Here is a 21,652-nt window from a genome sequence, read left to right as displayed (position 1 = left end):
GAAATATGTTCCGATTTGGACCAAATACTAATCGGTACAAGTCATTGTTCAATTGTGTATAACAAAATATTGGTCTTTTTAGAAGCTATAACTAAAAATAAATCGATATGACCCATTTGCGACACGGATGTCGAAAAGACTAACACAACTCACTGTCTCAAATTTCGGCGACATCGGACAATAAATGCGCCTATTGTGGCCCCAAAACCTAAAACCGAGAGATCAATCTATTTGGCAGCTATATCCAAATTTGGACCGATCTGGGTCAAATTGACGAAGGACGTCGAAGAGCCTAACGCAACTCACTGTCTCAAATTTCGGCAAAATCGGACAACAAATGCGCCTATTATGGCCCCAAACCCTAAAACCGAGAGATCGTTCTATATGGCAGCCATATCCAAATCTCGACCGATCTGGGCCAAACTAACGAAGGATGTCGAGGGGCCTAACACAACTCACTGTCCCAAATTTCAGCAAAATCGGATAATAAATGTAGCTTTTATGGGCCTAAGACCCTAAATCGGCGGATCAGTCTATATAAGGGCTATATCAAGATATAGTCCGATATAGCCCATCTTCAAACTTAACCTGCTTATGGACAAAAAAAAGAATCTGTGCAAAGTTTCAGCTCAATATCTCTATTTTTAAAGACTGTAGCGTGATTTCAACAGACTAGCGGCTAGCTTTACTCCTTCAAAAGTTAGAGTGCTTTCGACAGACAGACGGACGGACATGGCTAGATCGACTAAAATATCATGACGATCAAGAATATCTATACTGTATGGGATCTGCTCAAATACAAACAATATGCCTATTTCAAGGGAAGGTCGGTCGAGACTGCCCTGCACGAGGTTGTGCATAAAATAGAAGAATCCTTCGATGCCAAAACGTCACACTGGCGGTATACACACACACTGATCCAAACCTTAGACCAGTATCGGGTGGACCCGGTCCTTAGAGACTGGATAAACCATATGCTAAGGAACCGATGGAAAAATTGTGTATCCCATGACATAAATATAAGGGAGAAAGTGGCACAGGGGGGCATTTTGGACAGGAAACTGAATTGGAGCGTACTGAGAAGGCTCAGAGATGTTGGGCACTATGTAGACGGGCCGTAGGCTCGAAGTGGGGCCTGAATACAATCTACAGGAGCGGTATTAGACCAATACTTACTAACTCCTCTGTAGTTTGGTGGACTCCTATGGAGAAAAAGTGCAACATAAGGACAATACAACAGGTTCAGAGAACATGTTGTCTTGGCATAGACGGAGCGATGAGGACCGTGGGGGTGGGCACTGGAGACTATTCTAGATATCCGACCCATTGACATACAGATAAAGTGTGAGGCAGCCACTGCGGCTATGAGACTTAAGACGATGGGAGAATGGATTGAGGATGGAAGCAGCTCATACCATCGCGGTATAATCGAGGCGACGATAGGAAACCTAGCAGAAAGGGAAGAGGTTTCCGATCGGATACCTGAGATGAACCTTGAAGTCAAGTGCGAGGCACTGCTGACAGCGGCACATTCTTGGATTGACGGAACCCTAGTATTGCCATCTGGAAGATCATTTTACACGGATGGATCATAGCTAGAGGACAGAGTGGGCCTGGGGGTTTCCATTTAGAACCCAGGGACTGAGATCAGTTTTAGACTGCCTGACAATAATACGGTCCTGCAGGTCCGGGCGATCAAGATATGCGTGAAGTAGTGTGGTGCTAACGCGAGGACAGCGAGTGTGAACATATTTACCGACAGTAAAATTGCCATAAGGGCAATAACAGTCAGGACGGTAAGGTCACGAACAGTTTTGCAGTGTAAGAAAGAGATTAAGGCCTTCTCTGAGGATGGCAAAATCCGCATCGTTTGGCTGCCGGGCCATAACGGAATAAGGGGAAATGAAAGGGCAGACGATTTGGCGGTGAAGGCCAGAGGTCTGCCGTCAATAAATTTGGTTAACCTGAAGACTTTCGGGTCGACGCAGTCCGAGTTAAGGAAGTGGGCGACGAATGTGCATGCAAAATTGTGGAACAGCGAAACGGTCGGTAGGACGGCGAAAATCTTCTAGGGGGATCCAGATCGTGAGAAGACGAGGCTATTACTGAAAAGAAGCAAGAAGGAGGTCAGTATATCAATTAGCATCATAACGGGACACATAAGACTACTAGCCCACTTATGTAAAATCGGTGCGGCAAGTGATAGCATGTGTATAGCATGAGGGGAAGATGATGAGACGTTGGAGCATTTCCTTTGTCATTGCCCGGCTTTAGCGTCTAACAGATACCGGCACTTAGGTAGAGACACAATACCACCCATGAACTAACTTAGGGGAGTGGTATTGAAAACAATTAAGGATTTTGTAATTCGCACGGAATTCCTAACTTAAAATTTTCTTTTAGGAGGTTACTTTATAGTTCTTTGAGCGCTCAACAAGCCGATTACTGGCTTAGGTGTATGTGCATGGGGCGTATTAATTTCTGCACCCTCTATTCAACCTAACCTAACCTATGGGGTCTTAAATGAATATTTCAAATATTTTTCGATTTTCACGGTGGCGCCGAGTATAGCATGTCTGCCTTTGACGCTGACGCGGCGGTGGTTATCCCCTTACATTTCTCAGTTATTCAATCGTATTTAACTTCTCTACTAAGTGGTATGGCGGATCGCCGATCGTACTCGGCAATAAGAGAAAGGTCGCTTATCGCTGAACTTGAGTCGAACAGCACTCATTGGTATGTGAGAGAGGGCATTGTCTGTCCTATTAACTTACTTCTAAGAATCCAACCCAAAGCCAGATTGCTTTAGGACAAATCAATCGTACATCGACCACAATGAGAATTATATTAGAACAAAGCATTGCATACAACTTGTATGCAATTTTTATTGACCTAATAATATGTAATAATGTGTTAAGTTCAACCGAGCTAAATCAAGGATTCTGATAAAAAATTTCAAAACGAACTTAGGCTTATTTGCACTTTACGTATCAAACTTCTACTAAATAATTAAAAAACTGATTCTTATCCGGACCGTAGAAGGTTAATCGGGAAAGCTAAGTTGTCAAGTTATACCACGATTTAGACAATATTACCATGGATGTGGTCATAATAAAAGAGCTACATATATCAGGTTGTAAACCAATAAAAAGCGTACACAGAAAGAAAAAGGTTTATGATATGAATGATTTTATCATTGCATTTATGAACAACTAAAAACGTGTTAAGTCTGGCCGGGCCGAACTTTCTATACCCCACACCTCAGATACGAGGACGATTCGGAAACTTCTTAGCCTATCAATATAATCTCCTGAAACTTCAATACACTTAGTCCAACGCTTATCTAGCAATTCTATCCCTTGATTAAAATAGTTTTCCTCAAGGTCTTCCAAAACGCTTGCCAGCCAGAGGTAAAACGCTTGCCAGCAAGGAATTTTTTTAGATTTGAGAACAGGTAAAAGTCACTGAGAGCTAAATCAGGAGAATAAGGTGGATGGTCAAGCAATTCGTACTTTAACTCGTTGAGCCATTGTTAAAACACACTCGTTTTAGCCATTGTTAAAACACTCTTGTGTGCTGGTGCGTTGTCTTGATGAAAAATTATTTTTTTGTGTTGTAAGCCAGGAGGTTTTTCTCGAATTTGTACATTTAATTGATCCAAAAAGTTGCAATAGTACTCTGAATTAACTGTTTCACCCTTTTGCAGATAGTCAAACAATTAAATACCTTTGAAGTTCCAAAACAAAAATGTTGCCATAACCATACCAGCCGATTGAATTGTTTTTGTCTTCTTTGGGGCACTTTCTCCAGCTTCAGTCCATTGTTGTTCTTTTGTCTCTGGAGTATAGTGGTGGATCCATGTCTCATCAACAGTTATGAAACGACGCTTAAAATCCATTTTATTTCACCTAAAACGATCCAAACAAGCTTGAGAAATGTTCATTCTTATGCGTTTTTGGTCGACTGTTAACAAATGCGGCACCCATCTTGCAGAAAGGCTTCTCATCTGTATTTCTTCATGCAAAATTAAATGGACTCGATCATTTGAGATGCCCATGATATTAGCTTTTGCACGCATTTTTATTCGTCGATCATTTAATACCATATCATGGACTTTGGATACAATTTATGTTGTTTTTGGACGTCCACTACGTTTTTCATTTTCAATGCTTGTACGACCACGTTTAAATTCGGCGACCCAATTTTTTACTGTTGCATATGAAGGAGCACTTTCACCTAACACATTCACCATATCATTATGAATTTCTTGTCCCGATAAACCTTTTTTATATAAATATTTAATGACACCACGCATTTCTAATTTTACCATTGAGAAAAAAATCGCGGATGCGTCTTTGGTGAACACCTGTTTCTATATGAAGGAGATGCCAGATCGAAACAAAATTTAACATGTGTTCGTAGCAGAGATGGAAGTTTTCAAAACACTTAATTTTTTTCTGTTAATACTGCGCTCTCTGTGCTAGGCTAAGAAGTTTCCGAACCGCCCTCGTATGTATATACGTTAAACGCAATATCTAAATATATGACCCCGATAGGGGTCATATTCATCGCAGATATCAAATCAAATATCATTGAAGAAGAATTAAATCGGCAGGTCGGTATATATGGCAACTATATCCAAATATAGACCGATCGAAACCATAAAGGGCACGAATGTCGAAGAGTCTTATATAGATTTAGCTACTACTACTACTAAATTTCCCATGGACATTCCAATAAGGGACAGGGGATACTTTTCTCATATTAATGAGTGCATTCCGATTAAAGTCTCTTGAATCAAACACCACTCATTGATATGTGAGAAGTTTGCCCCTGTTCCTAAATGGAATGTTCAAAATTTGAAAGAAAAATCCTCAATACATATTTAGTTTTCAAAGAAAGTTTTGCTGAGATTTAAGTTCAATGGCAAATTTCGTTTAAATATGAATTGTATAAAAAAATACATCGACATTTTTAATCATCGACAAATTTTAAAACCTCGTTAAAGCTCTGTCGAAATTTCAACATTTTCTTTTCGGTTTCCAATAAAGTTTCGATTTCGTGATCTCTTATATTGCTAGAATATGGAAAATTACAAAGTAAATGATTGAACGCCTAAGTTTTTTATGGTGCAAAATACTTTTATGTATCTGCATCTCTCACTCCTCGACAATTTATTATTGTCGCCATTCTGCAATGATTGTCCATCTGTTTTGTTGGTTTGTTCCCGTGAAAAGAGGTGTATATGGCTGTGTTTTTGTTTTTCAGGGGTAATAGGGTTTTTGGTTTGAATTGTGGATTCTGCTGCTACATTAAAACCATTATGAGTGAGATAATAACAATTAATACTGTCTCCTACGTAAAATGTTTAAATAAATTCGTAAATTTTAAATGCATCAAATGCATGAACTCATCAATGCGAACAGACAGGGCTCTATGCTATGTCGCACGACGATTGGTGTTTCCGGATCTTTGAATGACGCAACCCTTGAACGAGTTGAGACGAACATCAATCTCGCCTTCCTCTAGCTGAAATGAAACAAAACAAAAAACGATAATTTACATAATTAGATTAAATTAAAAAAAAAAACAAGTAAAAGCGTGCTAAGTTCGGCCGGGCCGAATCTTATATACCCTCCACCATGGGTCGCATTTGTCGACTTCTCTTCCCGGCATCTCTTCTTAGGCAAAAAAGGGTAAAAGAAAAGATTTGCTCTGCTATTAGAGCGATATCAAGATATGGTCCGGTTTGGACCACAATTAAATTTCAATATATGTTGGAGACCTGTGTAAAATGTCAGCCGATTCGAATAAGAATTTCGCCCTTTGGGGGCTCAAGAAGTAAAATAGAGAGATCAATTAATATGGGAGCTGTATCGGGCTATAGACCGATTCAGACCATAATAAACACGTATGTTGATGGTCAAGAGAGGATCCGTCGTACAAAATTTCAGGCAAATCGGATAATTATTGCGACCTCTAGAGGCTCAAGAAGTCAAGATCCGAGATCTGTTTATATGGCAGCTATATCAGGTTATGAACCGATTTGAACCATTCTTAGCACAGTTGTTGGATATTATAACAAAACACGTCGTGCAAAATTTCATTCCAATCGGATAAGAATTGCGCTCCCTAGAGGCTCAAGAAGTCAAGACCCAAGATCGGTTTATATGGCAACTATATCAAAACATGGACCGATTTGGCCCATTTACAATACTAACTAATTTACGACCTACACTAATAAGAAGTATTTGTGCAAAATTTCAAGCGGCTAGCTTTACTCCTTCGGAAGTTAGCGTGCTTTCGACAGACAGACGGACGGACGGACGTTCGGCTCGGCGTTAAGTTTGGCCGAGCCGAACTTTGGATACCCACCACCTCGGGAATATATCTAAACCACATTTCGTCAAAATCCGGTGAAAAATGCATACCTTATGCCCCATAGCAGCTATATCGAAATATATTCCGTTTTGGACTAAATACTATAACAAAATATTAGTCTTTTTAGTAGCAATATCTAAAAATAAACCGATCTGAACCATATACGACACGGATATCGAAAAAAATAAAAAAACGTCACTGTGTCAAATTTCATTGAAATCGAATTATGAATGCGCCTTTTATGGGGCCAAGACTTTAATTCGAGATATCGGTCTATATGGGAAATATATCCAAATCTGGACAGATTTGGGCCAAGTTGCAGAAAATTTTCGAAGAGCCTAGCACAACTTACTGTCCCAAATTTCGACGAAATCGGAAAATAAATGCGCCTTTTAATGAGCCAAAAACGTTAATCGAGAGATCGGTCTATATGGCAGCTATATCAAAATCTGGATCGATCTGGGCCAAAGTGAAAAAAGATGTCGAAAAGCCTAATACAACTCACAGTCCCAAATTTCGGCGACATCAGACAAAAAATGCTCCTTTTTTGAGCCCAAAACCTTAAATCGAGAGATCGGTCTATATGGCAGCTATATCCAAATCTGGACCGATCTGTGCTATATTGCAGAAGCATGTCGAGGGGCTTAACTTAACTCACTGTCCCAAATTTAAGCAAAATCGGATAATAAATGTGGCTTTTACGCGTCTAAGACCCTAAATCGCCGGATCGATCTAAATGGGGGCTATATCAAGATATTGTCCGATATAGCCCATCTTCGAACTTAACATGCTTATGGACAAAAAAAGAATCTGTGCAAATTTTCAGCTCAATATCGCTATTTCTAAAGACTGTAGCGTGATTTCAACAGACAGACGAACGGACATGGCTAGATCGTCTTGGATTTTTACGCTGATCAAGAATATATATACTTTATAGGGTTGGAAATCAATATTTCGATGTGTTGCAAACGGAAGGATAAAATAAATATACCCCTATCCTTCGTTGGTGGGTAAAAAAACACTAAATGCACCCAGCACCATAAGATTGTTTTAGAATATTTATAAACAAACTTCATTTAAACCTTCACATTTTTGCGCTGTACCCTGTAGAAGTAGCAATTCATGTTGGTATAGGCCAAATAAACATGTCTACATACCTCATCAAAAGCATAAATATCCTGATAGCAAGAATATGAAATACATCGCCTTACACATGCCTTACGTTTTACACCCTCCAGAGCTTCACAGGCAGCGTGCTGTTCGCAATTTACCTCAAAATCATGATAAGTAATTTCCTTTATGGGAAAAAAATAAAAATAAATATTATACCAATTTTATATGGGGCATTGGCATGTCTACATTGTTTGACCTACTTACATTTTTACTTGTCTCCTTGTATGCATATTCAGGGAAATGAAAAGTCGCCGCTTTGGCCAAAGGACGTCCATCGGAACCTTTCTCTTGTTCGTTGGATGATGCTGTCATAATTGATTGTACCGTTGCAATGATCAATAGATTTATTAAAATTAATTTATATTTCTTTATAGCTAATAACATGATTACTACTTTCGGTTTTTTTATCTACCGTTGTTTTTTTCTTTGACTATTGTTGAGATGTAAAATGTCAAATGCCTTAACATGTGTTGATAACGGTATTGTTTATGGTTAAAGGAAGTGGTTGAAGTTTGGTGGTGAGGACAGGGGATAGCTGTCACTTATGTGAGAGACAAAGTGAGAGAAAGCACCAAAGGAAATACTTCTCTAACACAGGGTGTTCAAGGAAAAATTAAATTCCTTACATATGGGTATATGGTAAAAAAAGGCAATGGAATTTAAAATTTTTCCTTCATGGCAAAACGGTTGAACCGATTTTCTTGCAAATTTCACTCGCAAAACTCCGTAGTCAAATTTCGACATTTTTGCATAATGGTATTATGGTTGTCGAAGTTGAAAAATCTTAAACATTTTAGTATCACGAAAGTCGAATTCGACTATAAAATTTGACGAAAATCATCGATATGATATATAAATCAATTGCCTTTTAAGACACATCATGCGTGTTTGTAGCATAATAATGGAGCATATTTTTATGTTTTGTTTTTTTGGTAATTTACTACAAGATATTTCTAATTCTAAACTTCTATCCCATAGCAGCCGGTTGTATGTACCAGAATGACCCGATGAAATCCTCCATTGGCAAGGGCTGCCGCCTCAGTGTATCGCAATTTTTGAGCTAGCGTGCATATGAACCGATGAAAACAGTATTCGGGAGAAGAGTAAAAACTTTACATTCATATTTGAGTCGAATTATCAAGATTCGCTCTGCTGTATCCATGAGCGTAGAAGTCTGTGGGTGGTGGGCTAAGCAGCCTTAAAATTGTTTTAACTCTAGAAAAAAAAACATGACATTTTTTTTGTGAAATTTATTATTATTTAGTGTTGATTCAAATGACAAAAATGTGTGGGGAATAGAGCTGGCAAAATATCGATGGCACTATCGATACTATATTCAATTTTTTGACTGAATATCGAATGATATTTTTCCGATGGATACTATTGCAAAAGTAAAATTTTTTGCAAAACTAAACAAAAATAAGCAATCCGACACTGAATGTTTCCTTTAAGATACATTGCGCTTATAGAGGGCGCAATTTTCATCTGATTAGACCAACATTTTTTACAATGATTACTCTCATGACTTCCAACTGACTTTATTAACATTGATTTTAATTGGTCTGTGCATTGATATTGCTTCTATATGAATCGATCTCCTGATTTTTACTTCTCATTTTCGTTTGAAATTTAGGTGATGGGAAATAACCGATAGTATCGATATTTATTATTAAAACTATCGAATGTTGCGATTATTGATAATTTGCCAGCTCTAGTGGGGAAGCAATCTAGATGTCAGAATCCATTCACTTTTCCTCGATATGACCATTGCTCTGAGTCGGTCAACATCAAGTTGCAAGCAGCAAGAATGTTATCTGCCTTTATTTTGCTGTCATATTTTTAGTCCTTACCTTGTTCTATAAAATGACGTCCATCGGATTAGAATATGCGGAAACGGAACGCCACTGTGAAGACGAAACGAAGTGCGTAATATGACCTTTAGCCATTCTTGTAGTTTTTGTGACGGTGCCGAGTCTTTTAGACACGTCCATGGATAACGACCGAAATGTTTGCGTGGCCATGGTTTCAAAACAGCTTCCTCATAAAATGGCGCATTTACTTCGACGTCAGGCCCGATGAAAACGATTGTAGGCGGTCACAGACATCCATGGCATCACTTGAAATGAAAAATTACTTCGTATAGCCGTTCGTAGTATCAAATTCTAGTACGTGCATTCGGTTTTGTGAGCAAGGTCGATTTGGGAGATTGAATAGTGGCAGTTGCCCAACAACAAAATATTGAGTGCCATGACATAATTACCAGGTAGTGTATCGTAAACAGCTGAGTGCAATTTTTCCTCGCGAAGTACACTAGTACAACGAGTTTGGGTTGTGTGTGTATTATAGTTAAGATCCACAACATACACAAACTACGAAAAATGGCTCGAACTAGTAACATAATCAAAATCAAAATTGCTCTAATAACTGATTTTGACAGATAGTGCACTCAATATTTTGTTGTTGGACAAATGCCACTACCTGTAAATGAATATATATTGTTGAGTGCACAGTCTGTCAAAATCAGTGATGAGTGCAACACTGATTTTGTGTATGTAACTAGTTCACGCCATTTGTCATTGTTTGCGTGTGTATGGTTCTTAACTAAATATAATACACACACACAATCAAAACTCGTTGACAGATAGAAAAAATTGTACTCAGCTGTTTACGGTACACTACCTGATAATTATAGATCTGTTCGCGAACTTTTCCAGTAAAAATTTGCAGGAGAGTAAGAGCCATTACGCGAATGACTTCCAGTGAAAATTTGTAGAAAAACAGCTGATTTTTATTTTGGTTGGTTTTTTATTTTCTTGCTTGAAAAACGATTTTTTTAATCAAAAATGCTAGCGATACTTATGAGGTATTTTTCTTAAATAAACGTCAATTTATTGGCCCGAAAGTGAAAAGGCTAGAAACAGCCATCCAAATGACCGTACAATCCCATGGCAGCCGGTTGTACGTACTGCATTGGCCCGCCGAGCCAAGACGCATGAGGGACCACTCCATCCGCTCCTCTTGTTGAACAATTTCCATTCGCCGAGCATGAGCATGCATTTCGAAGACCGCATAGGACTACAACAGCTTTACGTACCATCACCATATACAAAAGTACACTTGTTGTGCCGACAAAGATACCTTGGACTAACCATTTAATGCTTTTGGATATTGTGGCTAGATAAATTGCTACAACCACTGATGTGAGGCTAAGGGAGTTTTCTATTTGGTCATGTGGCGGCCACGGACACTTTGTTATCATTGAAGATATCTGTATCATTTCACAATTGGCAGACTAATTGCACTAATTTGCATTTTGTAATCCCTTGCGTCACTTGATTAACTGCCTAGCTAGACCCACTCAATCCTATGACAGCATCTTCCTTCCTTAACAAATTCAAAGGAACGGTGTTGGTTTCATCGTAGCTCTCCGATGAGGATGATTCCATCAAAACACTTATCACTTAGACAATTTTAAGTCCATTGTGATACCACAGTAGCGACAGACCAAGGTTTCTGGCGGCAATCGAACCCACGTTCCCTGCACTAGTAACCCAAACACGCTACTAACTCGGCTACCGGGGTGCAGAGAAAGGATACAATGTTTGAATTTTTCAAGATTTTCCAAATAATTCTTAAAATTTTGCACCTACCTTCAAATATAGAACAACCGACTTGAGGTAAGATTACACTTCATTTGTTGAGTTTTCTGTATCTGAACATTAGCTGCTGCCATGAATCGTTTTGATTCATTTTGGCGTTAACTTTTTTTATATTTTCATGTAACGGCTGCTTTTCATAAAACAGCTGACCTTTACAAAACATCTGTTCAAAGTTGCAAATTTTTGCTGGAAAAAAAAGTCCCAGTAGAAATTAGCAGGTTCTCTATTTTCTAACTGTCAAAATTTGCTCTCTCTCTTGCCCTGTCTTCTGCTGGCAAATAGAATACGTGCAAATTTGCACAAATTTTTTAGTTCCCGAGCACAGCTATATATTTTAACCATACAAACATTTCCACACAAATATGCAAATTGCCCATGAAAATTCCATCAAGTTACAAGCATAAACTTCTCACTGCTGTCCGAGGTGTTCCGCAGTACGACACCTCTTTGGCAAGATGTTTTAACATGCCATAATACCTCACAAATGTCGCCAGCATTAGGTAGGAATAACCACCGCTGAAAATTCTTTCCAATGTTCTCGCCATGATTCGAACCCAGGCGTTTAGCGTCATAGGCGGACATGCTAACCCCTGCGCTACGGTGGCCTTAACCACACAAACATTTCCATTTAACTAAAGTTCATTGAACTTTGATAACATAGTGAATGTCAACTTCTAACTGCCGTTCCGCAAAGCTATCTTCACATATGACGTCATGAATTATACACGTTTTTCTTGCTACTGCTTCTTCGTCCTTAATATCCTTTTTGCTACTGATTTATTTGAATTTAAAAAAGAAAAAACACAACACCAATTAGTATATAATACCTATTTGCAAACAAAACAAAATGATACAAAAAATTAAATATTTATAAATTTACATAAACAAAAATATTAACTAAAAAATATACACAACTAGAATTCACACATCATTTAATATAATATCTATCACCAATTTTTGAATATATAGAACTAATATAAACCAATCAAAATAAGAATTGCTAAAGGAGCCCCTTTTTGTTTGTATAAGATAGTAATCCTGAATATATTTGTCGTGGAGGGAGTATTGTTTATATCCAATATGGATTTTATTTATTTTCTAAATACTTTCGGGCATCTTCGACCTAAAATAAGGGGGGGAAACATTAAAGACATTGTCAAACATAATACAAAGTGAATAAAGGTCTTACCAATTTGAACCAAGCTGAGTGTGCCTTAAACACAAAACTATTCATCCAACTCATGGTGGAACGCGGTGCTATTCCATGCATATGCAAGTGACGGACACTTATAAAAGGCGGCATGTGGAAGCCAAAAAGAGCATCTTCGGTATCGATACCTTTCGATTTAAAAAATTGTTTCAACGCCTCTTCTAAATGATCGACTGAAATGCAAAAAAAAAGAAACAACAACTTTTAATTAACTTCATAAAGCGTCTCAGCCCACCCCCACCGCAAACATCTTACCTAATGGAATATCTTCTTTCGTCATTACTTTGAGACTTTCGATATGACGTTTCGGCACCGCCAGATAGTGATGTGTCGATGCTGGTTTTATATCTTTAAATATCACATATTCATCTGTTTCCACTTCGATTTGAGTATTTGGGGAGCGGCCACCCGCAATTTCACAAAATATACAAGGAGCCATTTCGTCGAATGGTGGCGGCGCTAATACAAATTTGTACAATATGACCGGCAATACAATTGCCAAAGTGAACAGGGCACAGCAAAGGTATTTTTTGATTTGTTTTCCTTTGGCGTTCTTTTTGAGCAGTTCTTTCTTCATTGTGTTATCAAATTGGTCGTCCGTCTGCCCTTTTCTATGATAATAGACGACAAAATTCAGATAGTTTGGTTTTAGTGTTGCAACATCTATCAGATACAAATACTCGGTTACTTTTATAAAATACCTGTTTGACGCTAGTTATGAAAACAAAGGCTTACTTACGATATATGCATTTAAGCCTACCATGAATATTCAACAAGAAATTTTAGATAATTTAGAAAAAGAATTATACCAATTTTGATTTCAATGTCAACAATTTTTCACTATGTCAGCAATTTTTCCCACTAAGGAACAGGGGCATATCAATGAGTGCAGTCCGATTCAAGTTTAAGCTCAATGATAAGGAGTCTCCTTTTTATAGCCGAGTCCGAACGGCGAAACCTCTTTGGAGAGAAGTTTTACATGACATAGTACCTCACAAATGTTGCCAGCATTAGGAGGAGAAAACCACCGCTGAAAATTGTTTCTGATGTTCTCGCCAGGATTCGAACCCAAGCGTTCAGCGTTATAAGCGGACATGCTAACTTCTGCCCTACGTTGGCGTCCCAACAATTTTTCATAGTTTATAGTAGTAAATAGAATTTTTGGCGGATTTAGATTTTGCTTTGTTGGCGGACTTAGATTAGGTTGAGGTTGTACTAATTTCGCCATTCCATTTGTAATATCTTGGAATAGTGGCTTAAGACCTATGGATTCATCTGCCTAAGGCTTGCCATTCGAAGTTTGGCAAAAAATACTTGTTATTGATATAAGCCAATTGGATAACATCTATGCTAAGTATAATCCAAATAATTTCATGACCTGATATAACTCCCATATCTTTCCATATCAATTTTTGAACACTTTCTGTGCGCAATTTTTTGATAATTATAAAATGATGCATGTGGCAGTCCACCTGCTTATGACCTCCAATACGGACCTTCTTCATTTCTGCCAAAACTAAGAAATCATCCAAAGAAGTAAATAAATTTTATACATGACTAGCCGAACCGGGCCCGCTCCGCTGCGACTTCTTTAACTCTCTAATATCATTTTAGTGTGGGGACACTTCGCCCTGAATGTGGATATCGAATTCGTGCCTTTGTAGCCTATGACGCTGAACGCGTTCGAATCTTAACGAGAATATCGAACAAAGCGGTGTTTATACTCTTAATGTTGGCTACACTTGGGAGGTACAATGCCATGCATGGTCGCCGTTTGGACTCGGCTAAAAAAGGCCCTTATCATTGATTTTAAACTTGAATCGGAAAGCACTCATTGATGTATTAGAATTTGCCCCTTCTCCCTTTGCCTTTGATGTATCTTTAGAAGGAAAAGCGCCACCAAGACTTGAACGCAAATTGTAATGTCATATTCGTAATCTACACCCTTATACCTTTCATTTGAGTCCCATATAACCATGGTCGGCTAATATAGCTATTTGGGGTGAGCGACCACCCATTACTTGAACTTAATGTTTTATGCCATATTTGTAATCTACTGCCTGTTTAGAGGAGTTTGGGGAGGCCCGCTGAGTACTTGGACCCAAATTGTAATACCTTATTCATTTTCTGGTTTCCAATACCTTTCATACCCTTATTGTGCCCGTCGGACCACCTTCGGATATGGGTGGCGTTTTTGGTGTAAGGGGTAGGGTCCGTCTCCACCCGATATCTAAATCTATGTTTTCTTCCAGACAAACGTACACAATCTATGAAAATTTTTACAAAATCGGTTTAGCCAAGTATCATATAGCCATAATGGGTCTAATGGCGTTTTTGAGGGGTGGCATGACCCCCTATGCTTCGATCTGATTTTGTATGCCAGATTCGAAATCTACTCCCGAATACTTATCATTTGAGCCCCATATTGAAATGAACGTCCAATATGTCTGTTTGGGGAGTTTTGGGCTTGGGGCGGCCCGATGGGTACTTAGACTTAAATTTTCATACCATATTCGTATTCTACTCTCCAATACCTTTCATTTGATACCTATATTGTCCCGATCGGTCCACTTTGGATTTTGGGTTGTGTTTTAGGCATAAGGTGAAGGGTCCGTCCCCCTTCCGATACCGAAAAATTATACAGACTCTGTTGCTTCCAGACCAACCCACACAATATGCGAAAATTATGAGAAAATCGGTTCTGCCGTTTTTCAGTATATACGGAACAAACAGGGTCCCATATACATATTCGTGATTGGCTAATGTGGCCATTTTGGGCGTTTTTGTGAAGGTGGGTGACTTCGATCTGATTTTGTATGCCATTCGTTATCTACTCCCGCATACTTTTCATTTGATACCCATATTGTCCTTATCGGTCCAGTTTTGATTTTGGGTGGTGTTTTTGGGGTTACGGTGGAGGGTCCCCGCCCCCTTCCGTTATCAATAAATTATAAAGCCTATTCCTACTTCCTGATCATATACGTAATCTACTCCCGAATACCTTTCATTTGAGTCCCAAATTGTCATGATCGTCAAATAAACCTACTTTAAGGCATTTTGGGGCTGGGGCGGCCTCCCAGAAACTTAGACTCAACTTTTATTATGAAATTCGTAATCTACTCTTGAATACCGTTAATTTGAATCCCATATTGTTCCGTTCGGTCAACTTTTATTTTTGGTTAGTACTTTTGGGTTAAGTGTCTCTTAAAATGTCATGCATGATTTATAGAAATTTCATCAACGATTTGTATGGGCTGTCTGCTATGTCTTCAACGATTTAACATGGTCATGCACCCTTCTTTTAAGAGTTCTATTTCTGGCCAGTGTTGACTCGTCACCTGAGCTATACATTGTGGAGCAGCATAATGCTCCACTGCGGACTGCGACGCGTTGTTTCTTCAGTTCTCATAAGGACCACCTCCACCAGCAGACAAAGATCCTTACCGTAAGTAAAAACAATTATATTTGGTCTAAGCTGTATCTATTGGAGTGTTATTCCTATCAGCCATCTTAAACATTATCTTGTGGATAGGCAGACACGACCCAGAGACATCAGGTCGGATCTTCATGATCAGCGCTACAAAAATAGGAAGCTGCAGAAATGGATCTAGAAAGCATTCCAAAGGACATATAAGTGGAAATAGCTACTAAGTCAATGCGGACCATCTCCAGGCTATATCACCTGCAGAAGTTAACCTCCTGCGGCTAGCCAAAGTATTTCTGGCTCATCGTCATCTGGCTCATGCGCTAATATTAGTGGCAACGACTAATCAACAAAATCAACAACTCTCCGGGCGGGAGTTTTGCCAATCGTCGGATAATCAGCGATATCGAATGGAGAGTCTCTCAGTGAGAGAATGCTGAGAGCCTATGGTACTCCATATGACAAGGCGAATAATTGGCGTTTTTAAATAATGTTCCCGCAGCGATCGGTCCTGTAGACCGGAATGAGCTTGCTAACCTATAGGATCTTGACGAGGATCGCTACCTCCACAAGTAAATATGTGGTGACTACAACAACAACAACTCTAGAAGATCACTTTATACATAAAATAACATTACCTTAAACCCATGGCGAAAAAATTATTATTATACAATCCTCCTTGTCTTAAACCTTGAATGAACTCAGCCCAACGCACAATGTTTCAGCCGCGCAAATTATTATTTTATTCGCTCAGCTATACTACTTCTTACAATCACCAATTAATTGGCTCGAAGCGTGCTTAAATTGCTTTTTTTTCCAAAGTACCGTTTTTCAGAGTTGGGAGTATGTATCAAATCAAAATCAAGCAACTTTTTTTTAATATAACTATGGCAACTCTACACTTTTCTGTCATTGTGCAAAGAGAGTCAGTACAATCGGTCTTTGATTAAATTTGCAAAGTAAAAAATATTAAATTATAATAAAAAAGGATACAAGAAGGCAGTTAGTCAATGTGATATGTTGTGCTAGAAGTGAACCTTCATCTATATAAGTGCACATCCCCGGAGCAAGGTGAAAAGAAATTTGCATGAAACACCAAAAATCAGATGATGTGGGCGGATTAGAGCCGCATTAAAAGTTCTTATTGATAACAAATTAAGAAAATTTGGAAATCCAAACAATTATTTTGCCCACACTGACAAAGATGAATGAACTTAAGGCTCCCTCACTGAACTCATTGCTGGGTTCAGATCGTGGCTCCACAGACAGTTTGCTGGCCGAATCATTGATTGATGTGGATGAGGTGAGGAATTGGGAAGGGGGGTTGTAAGAACCATATGATTGTTATTGTTGTTTCTTTCTTTTGGTTTGTTTACATTTTCATTGTGTCGTCATTCTTGGTTGGCCAACAGTTGGATGATATTGAATATTCCATACCTCCAGCAGGAGTACTGCCCTCTCTGGAGACCGTTTTAAGTGAATTTGAAGCAGACTCAGACATTGCCTCCGAATTGGGCATACCCACCAGTACCCCTACTCCCTCTATAGCCGAAGAAGGTAGTGTGCGTATGAGTGGAACCGGTGGGGGTGGAGGCGGTGGTAGTATTATGCGCTACACAATGCTTCAGGGAGTTTCTACACAAGTGTCTTCAGCAGCAGATCGTATAAGTGCCGGTATGGCCTCCTCATGTGCAGTTTGCAATCATTATTATGCTGTGGGAACATCCCATGGTCACATACTCAATTTTGATGCAACTCAAACCCTACGCTGGGCACATCAGGACAAAAATGGTCAAGGCGCTGTCTCGTCCCTATCTTTTAATCCGGAATGTAACAGAATTTTGGCTGGCTTTGCCCGGGGGTTGGTTCTAATGTTGGACACACAAACGGGAGATGTAATGAGACAATTGTTCGATGCGGTTACACCTAACACCGGAATACTGCACGTTAAATGGACTTCGCGTGCCGCTATGGCCTTAGCCGCTGACTCTGGTGGTTCAGTGTGGTCATTGAGTTTTACACGTAAATTGGGTGTAAGAGGCTGTTCCTCCCGTTGCCTTTTTAGTGGCGCCCGTGGGGAAGTTTGTGCCGTCGAGCCATTGTTGAGTCAAACTGGAGAACATCATGACCTGGATCAATATTCCATAGTTGCCTTGGCTACCCTATCCAAATATTTCATTGTTACCATCAGGCCACGTTTGAAGGTGATTAAGTATCATTTGTTGCAAGGACCACCCGACTGCCTACCGGTTTTGGCCTGGCAAATGGTCCTTATACAAGCTGCCGATACCACCAGATCCGTAGATCCAGTCCTTGTTGTGGGAAGAGGCAATCAGTTGTTCTTTCATCAGCTTTTCATATCCCATGGTCGTATAACACTATTGCTGTTGAGGCACATTAACATGCAAACAAATATTCTATCAGCCCATTGGCTGGGACCGAAGTGTGTGGGCTGTGTAGACACCGCGGAGATATTGCATTTACTCGATGTACGGACCAGCAAAGAACTGGAATGCATTGATTTGGGTAATGCTAGTATGGTATACGGTTCGGCGCAATTCAAAGGCTTGGCCACGGGGGGAAATGTTTCGCCAGCTTTGGCTTTGGCAGGAACCCATGCCTGTTACAACTCTCTGGCTGCAAGAGGCGTACAACTATACGTACTGGGATCACGATCAATGCATTTAATAGGCGTCCGAACTTGGATGGAACGCATCACGTATTTGGTAAGCGGAGACAAATTACATACTAATTCGGACACATTTTATAATAACACTCACTTCATCCATACACTTTTCAGGTGAAAAATCATCGTTGGCAAGAAGCATGTGATTTAGCTCTGGATGGCTATAGGGCTGCTGGAGATCGACCCAAACGTAAGCTTCAGGCAAAAGAACGCATCATAATGCTATTTAAAGAGTACATTGCCGCCTCTGCCAGAGCTCCGGACTATTGTTTGGGTGCAATAATAAAATGCCTCATTATTGTTGACGAGCTTGATCTTTTATGGACTCAGCTGTGGGAACGTTTGCAAAACAAGGAACTCTTTCTGCACCACATTACTGGACATATCGAAAACGATGACATACGCCAAGTAAACCCCATTATATCTCAGGCTTTAGTCGAGTATTGGCTTAAGATTTCGCCCAAGAAACTAGAGGACGTTATTTTAAAAATGGATTGGACATGTTTAGATTTGAATCAGGTCCTGAAAGCAGCTCGAAAATATAAACTTTACAAAGCACAAATCTACTTGAACGCCAATGCGTTGCATGACTACACAATGTCTTTGACAGAATTGATTCCTTTGATCGACAAGGAGCCCACTGATCTGGGAAACTGCATTTTAGTATATATATCAAGTTGTTTGGCCGGCAGGGGTTATCCACAAGGCGACATACCAGAGGACCTAATACAAAATGTAAAACATGATGTCCTAAGATGTCTAACATCTATACATTCCACTACAAGCGAGCCCGACGAACTACCATATCCTTATATGAGAGCCCTACTAAAGTTTGATACTCGTGAGACTTTAAATGTGATTTCTTTGGCTTTTCAAGAAAAGGAGTTTAGTGGCGAATTAGGTTACTCACATCGTAAGCGCATCATAAATATATTGCTGGAAATTATGACACCCGAGAAAAATACGGTAGTTACAACAACAACAACAAATTGCTCCCATTCGGTTTTCATTGTTTTTTACATGTATGTTTTTCTCTCCATTTTTTTGCACAGTGGTCCGAGATTGGCTGCCTTCTCAATTTTATAGCCCAACAAATATCAGATGCATGCCTTCCCTGCGACTCCCAACTCTTAGAAAAGGTTTTGAATTATTTATCCATGGAAACGATTGAAAACGAAACTACCAGGCTGCATTCCGAGCGCGAAAATGCTTGGTACGAATTGCTGGTAAACAATTGCCTTAATTCCATCAGCAATGATGAGGAACAACTAAATATGGCTAAAAGGGCGCGCTGTTACTACGTTCAAGAATATTTGCTCGAAAAGCTGCAACGGTATGACGAAATCCTGAGTTGTTACATCAACAATACGCTGCGTCATGAAATCATGTTCGTTTATATGGAACGCTATGCCAAGGATGCAAATCGTAAAATATATCCCCAAATAAAAAGTAATTTAAGGCAATTGCTGGAAATTGATGGGAAAGAAACAACTCGAATCGTTGACCTATATTATCGAGATAAAGTTGATGAATTGTTGGAGTTATTGGTGAACGAGGAGAAAATTCTCTTCATTTTTCTTAAACAGTTGCAGCAGAGAAACGATGATCTAACACCTGAGCAGTGTGAGAAACTATTACATTTTTTGTGCAAGTATGAACCCGCTCAGGTGGAGGAATTTTTAAAAGCCTCCAATTGTTACCGAATTGATGCGGCTTTACGCTTAGTAATCGAAAACAAATTATTGCCAGCCGCTGTTTTCCTGGCCGAAAAGAAAGGCGATTACAAAGCCGCATTCCAATTTGCCATGGAATTATTGAAATCTTTAACCCCTGACGAAATGACCGAGTACGCAAAGTCAGTTTCCGCTCTATGTAGCCGCTCTTCGTTAGCCAACAAGTCTAGTTTAAGCGTAAAGGAACGTGAATTGCTATGGTTTGAGTTGCTAAAGTATATACTTCCCTTGGAGAATTTGAAAAGTATAACGAAAACTATGTTACACGAAGCTTCCCAGCATGTTGATCTTACAAATCTGGTACAGTTGGTAATGAACACGCATAATGTTTCGGGCAATTTTGGTGATATTAAAGAACTCCTATTGAGTATGCTAAATCAATCAAAGGCAGAAACCAATGCAATGGAAATTGCAATGCGAATTCTTGAAAAAGAAGTTGCTGAAAAACTACACACCCAGCAAAGGATTGCCTCACGTGGTCTGCTCATTACCATGATGCATTGTGTTGTGTGCAGGCAGCGTTTGTACAATGAAGCCGCCATAATAATAGGCGCCTGCAGCCATGCAATGCACGTCCAATGCTCCCAAGATTTCCAAAAGCAACACTTGAGATATGACGAAGAGCAAGACAGCCCCTCCACCTCATCAAGCAGTAAAAATTTTAGCCAGCTCTCAAACAATCTCATGGAGGACAATACCGTCGTCATGCAGTGCCCGTACTGCCTATGCTGTATCGATGAGCAAGTAATAGCAAAACCTTTGCAATTAGCCAAAACTAGTCATAATTTTATCAACTTTAGCGACAAAGAATCCATTACCAGGCACAACGCCTCCCATACACCGCCATGCAATGAACTTGGTGTTTTACACTTGAAATCGCCACCTAGAAAATTTTAATTCCAAAACTACCTACGTCTCGACTATGTGCAAAAATGTAATATTATTTATTCCTGTCTTTGTGTGGTGCACTTGTTACAGTCTACAAATTTCTGCGACTAACTTGTGCTATATATCTTTACATAAATTTTTTTTATTATTTATAAGCTGAAGTTGTTTATACACAGTATACAATATACGTATATGAAAATAGTACATATAATGTTATTTCTAAACTCTTGTGTATTATTTATTGTCGAAACCGCAATTTACACTATACTACAATATGTTGCATAAAACTCAACGAAATTACTCATATGTCTTTTTTTCTCTATAAGACAAACACTAAACAATTTTTGTCACTTCCATTTTCTGTTTGACATTTGATTATATTTTATGTGTTATAAATATATGTATCTTTAATTTAAAATTTATATTTTTGTTAATAAAAATATGTATTATTATATTGATTTATATATAAATTAAAAATACATTCATACATACATACAT

The 21,652-nt window shown here is 39.0% G+C and overlaps 3 protein-coding genes across 5 annotated transcripts; 1 reads left to right on the top strand and 2 right to left on the bottom strand.

Moving 5' to 3' along the window:
- Positions 1-4,932: 4,932 nt before the first annotated feature.
- LOC106092549 (uncharacterized) lies at positions 4,933-8,009 on the bottom strand. Of its 2 annotated transcripts, XR_001222179.2 has the most exons (4): positions 7,759-8,009; positions 7,539-7,676; positions 5,141-5,529; positions 4,933-5,077 (listed from the first exon to the last, which is right to left on the bottom strand). XR_001222179.2 is itself a non-coding variant. In XM_013259428.2 (3 exons), exons 1-3 carry the CDS (start codon positions 7,936-7,938, stop codon positions 5,440-5,442), a joined length of 408 nt encoding a protein of 135 aa, XP_013114882.1. In that variant the 5' UTR covers positions 7,939-8,009; the 3' UTR covers positions 4,933-5,439. The 2 variants fall into 2 exon arrangements, 1 of the variants encoding a protein (XP_013114882.1); XM_013259428.2 differs by having other exon boundaries at positions 4,933-5,529.
- A 4,017-nt stretch (positions 8,010-12,026) lies between these two features.
- Positions 12,027-16,600, bottom strand: LOC106092556 (adenosine 5'-monophosphoramidase HINT3). Of its 2 annotated transcripts, none has more exons than XM_013259433.2 (4): positions 16,486-16,600; positions 12,679-13,034; positions 12,403-12,596; positions 12,027-12,336 (listed from the first exon to the last, which is right to left on the bottom strand). In XM_013259433.2, exons 1-4 carry the CDS (start codon positions 16,494-16,496, stop codon positions 12,301-12,303), a joined length of 597 nt encoding a protein of 198 aa, XP_013114887.1. In that variant the 5' UTR covers positions 16,497-16,600; the 3' UTR covers positions 12,027-12,300. The 2 variants fall into 2 exon arrangements, with proteins under 2 accessions (XP_013114887.1, XP_059227026.1); XM_059371043.1 differs by lacking the exon at positions 16,486-16,600 and adding an exon at positions 13,163-13,214.
- Positions 16,601-16,763: 163 nt separating this feature from the next.
- On the top strand, positions 16,764-21,210 carry LOC106092555 (vacuolar protein sorting-associated protein 8 homolog). The gene is made up of 4 exons (XM_013259432.2): positions 16,764-17,150; positions 17,260-18,573; positions 18,648-19,499; positions 19,586-21,210. The coding sequence occupies exons 1-4, from the start codon at positions 17,052-17,054 to the stop codon at positions 21,161-21,163; spliced, it is 3,843 nt and encodes a 1,280-aa protein (XP_013114886.2). The 5' UTR covers positions 16,764-17,051; the 3' UTR covers positions 21,164-21,210.
- The last annotated feature ends 442 nt before the right edge of the window (positions 21,211-21,652 follow it).

Source organism: Stomoxys calcitrans, chromosome 1 (genome assembly GCF_963082655.1).
Source record: "Stomoxys calcitrans chromosome 1, idStoCalc2.1, whole genome shotgun sequence".
In the NCBI taxonomy this organism is placed as follows: domain Eukaryota; kingdom Metazoa; phylum Arthropoda; class Insecta; order Diptera; family Muscidae; genus Stomoxys; species Stomoxys calcitrans.
The sequence above is the reverse complement of the archived record's forward strand: the minus strand, read 5'-3'. Positions and strand labels throughout refer to the sequence as shown.

What these genes read in the sequence shown, in the direction of transcription:
- LOC106092549 (XM_013259428.2), bottom strand. Translation starts at nt 7,938, where the DNA reads ATGTTATTAGCTATAAAGAAATATAAATTAATTTTAATAAATCTATTG. An exon ending in ACAAGGAGACAAGTAAAAAT is followed by an intron (nt 7,677 to 7,758) that starts GTAAGTAGGTCA and finishes TTTCCCATAAAG; the next exon opens with GAAATTACTTATCATGATTT. An exon ending in ATATTTATGCTTTTGATGAG is followed by an intron (nt 5,530 to 7,538) that starts GTATGTAGACAT and finishes GTTTCATTTCAG; the next exon opens with CTAGAGGAAGGCGAGATTGA.
- LOC106092556 (XM_013259433.2), bottom strand. An exon ending in GAAAGAAGATATTCCATTAG is followed by an intron (nt 12,597 to 12,678) that starts GTAAGATGTTTG and finishes TTTGCATTTCAG; the next exon opens with TCGATCATTTAGAAGAGGCG. An exon ending in ACTCAGCTTGGTTCAAATTG is followed by an intron (nt 12,337 to 12,402) that starts GTAAGACCTTTA and finishes CCCTTATTTTAG; the next exon opens with GTCGAAGATGCCCGAAAGTA.
- LOC106092555 (XM_013259432.2), top strand. Translation starts at nt 17,052, where the DNA reads ATGAATGAACTTAAGGCTCCCTCACTGAACTCATTGCTGGGTTCAGAT. An exon ending in CATTGATTGATGTGGATGAG is followed by an intron (nt 17,151 to 17,259) that starts GTGAGGAATTGG and finishes GTTGGCCAACAG; the next exon opens with TTGGATGATATTGAATATTC. An exon ending in TGGAACGCATCACGTATTTG is followed by an intron (nt 18,574 to 18,647) that starts GTAAGCGGAGAC and finishes TACACTTTTCAG; the next exon opens with GTGAAAAATCATCGTTGGCA.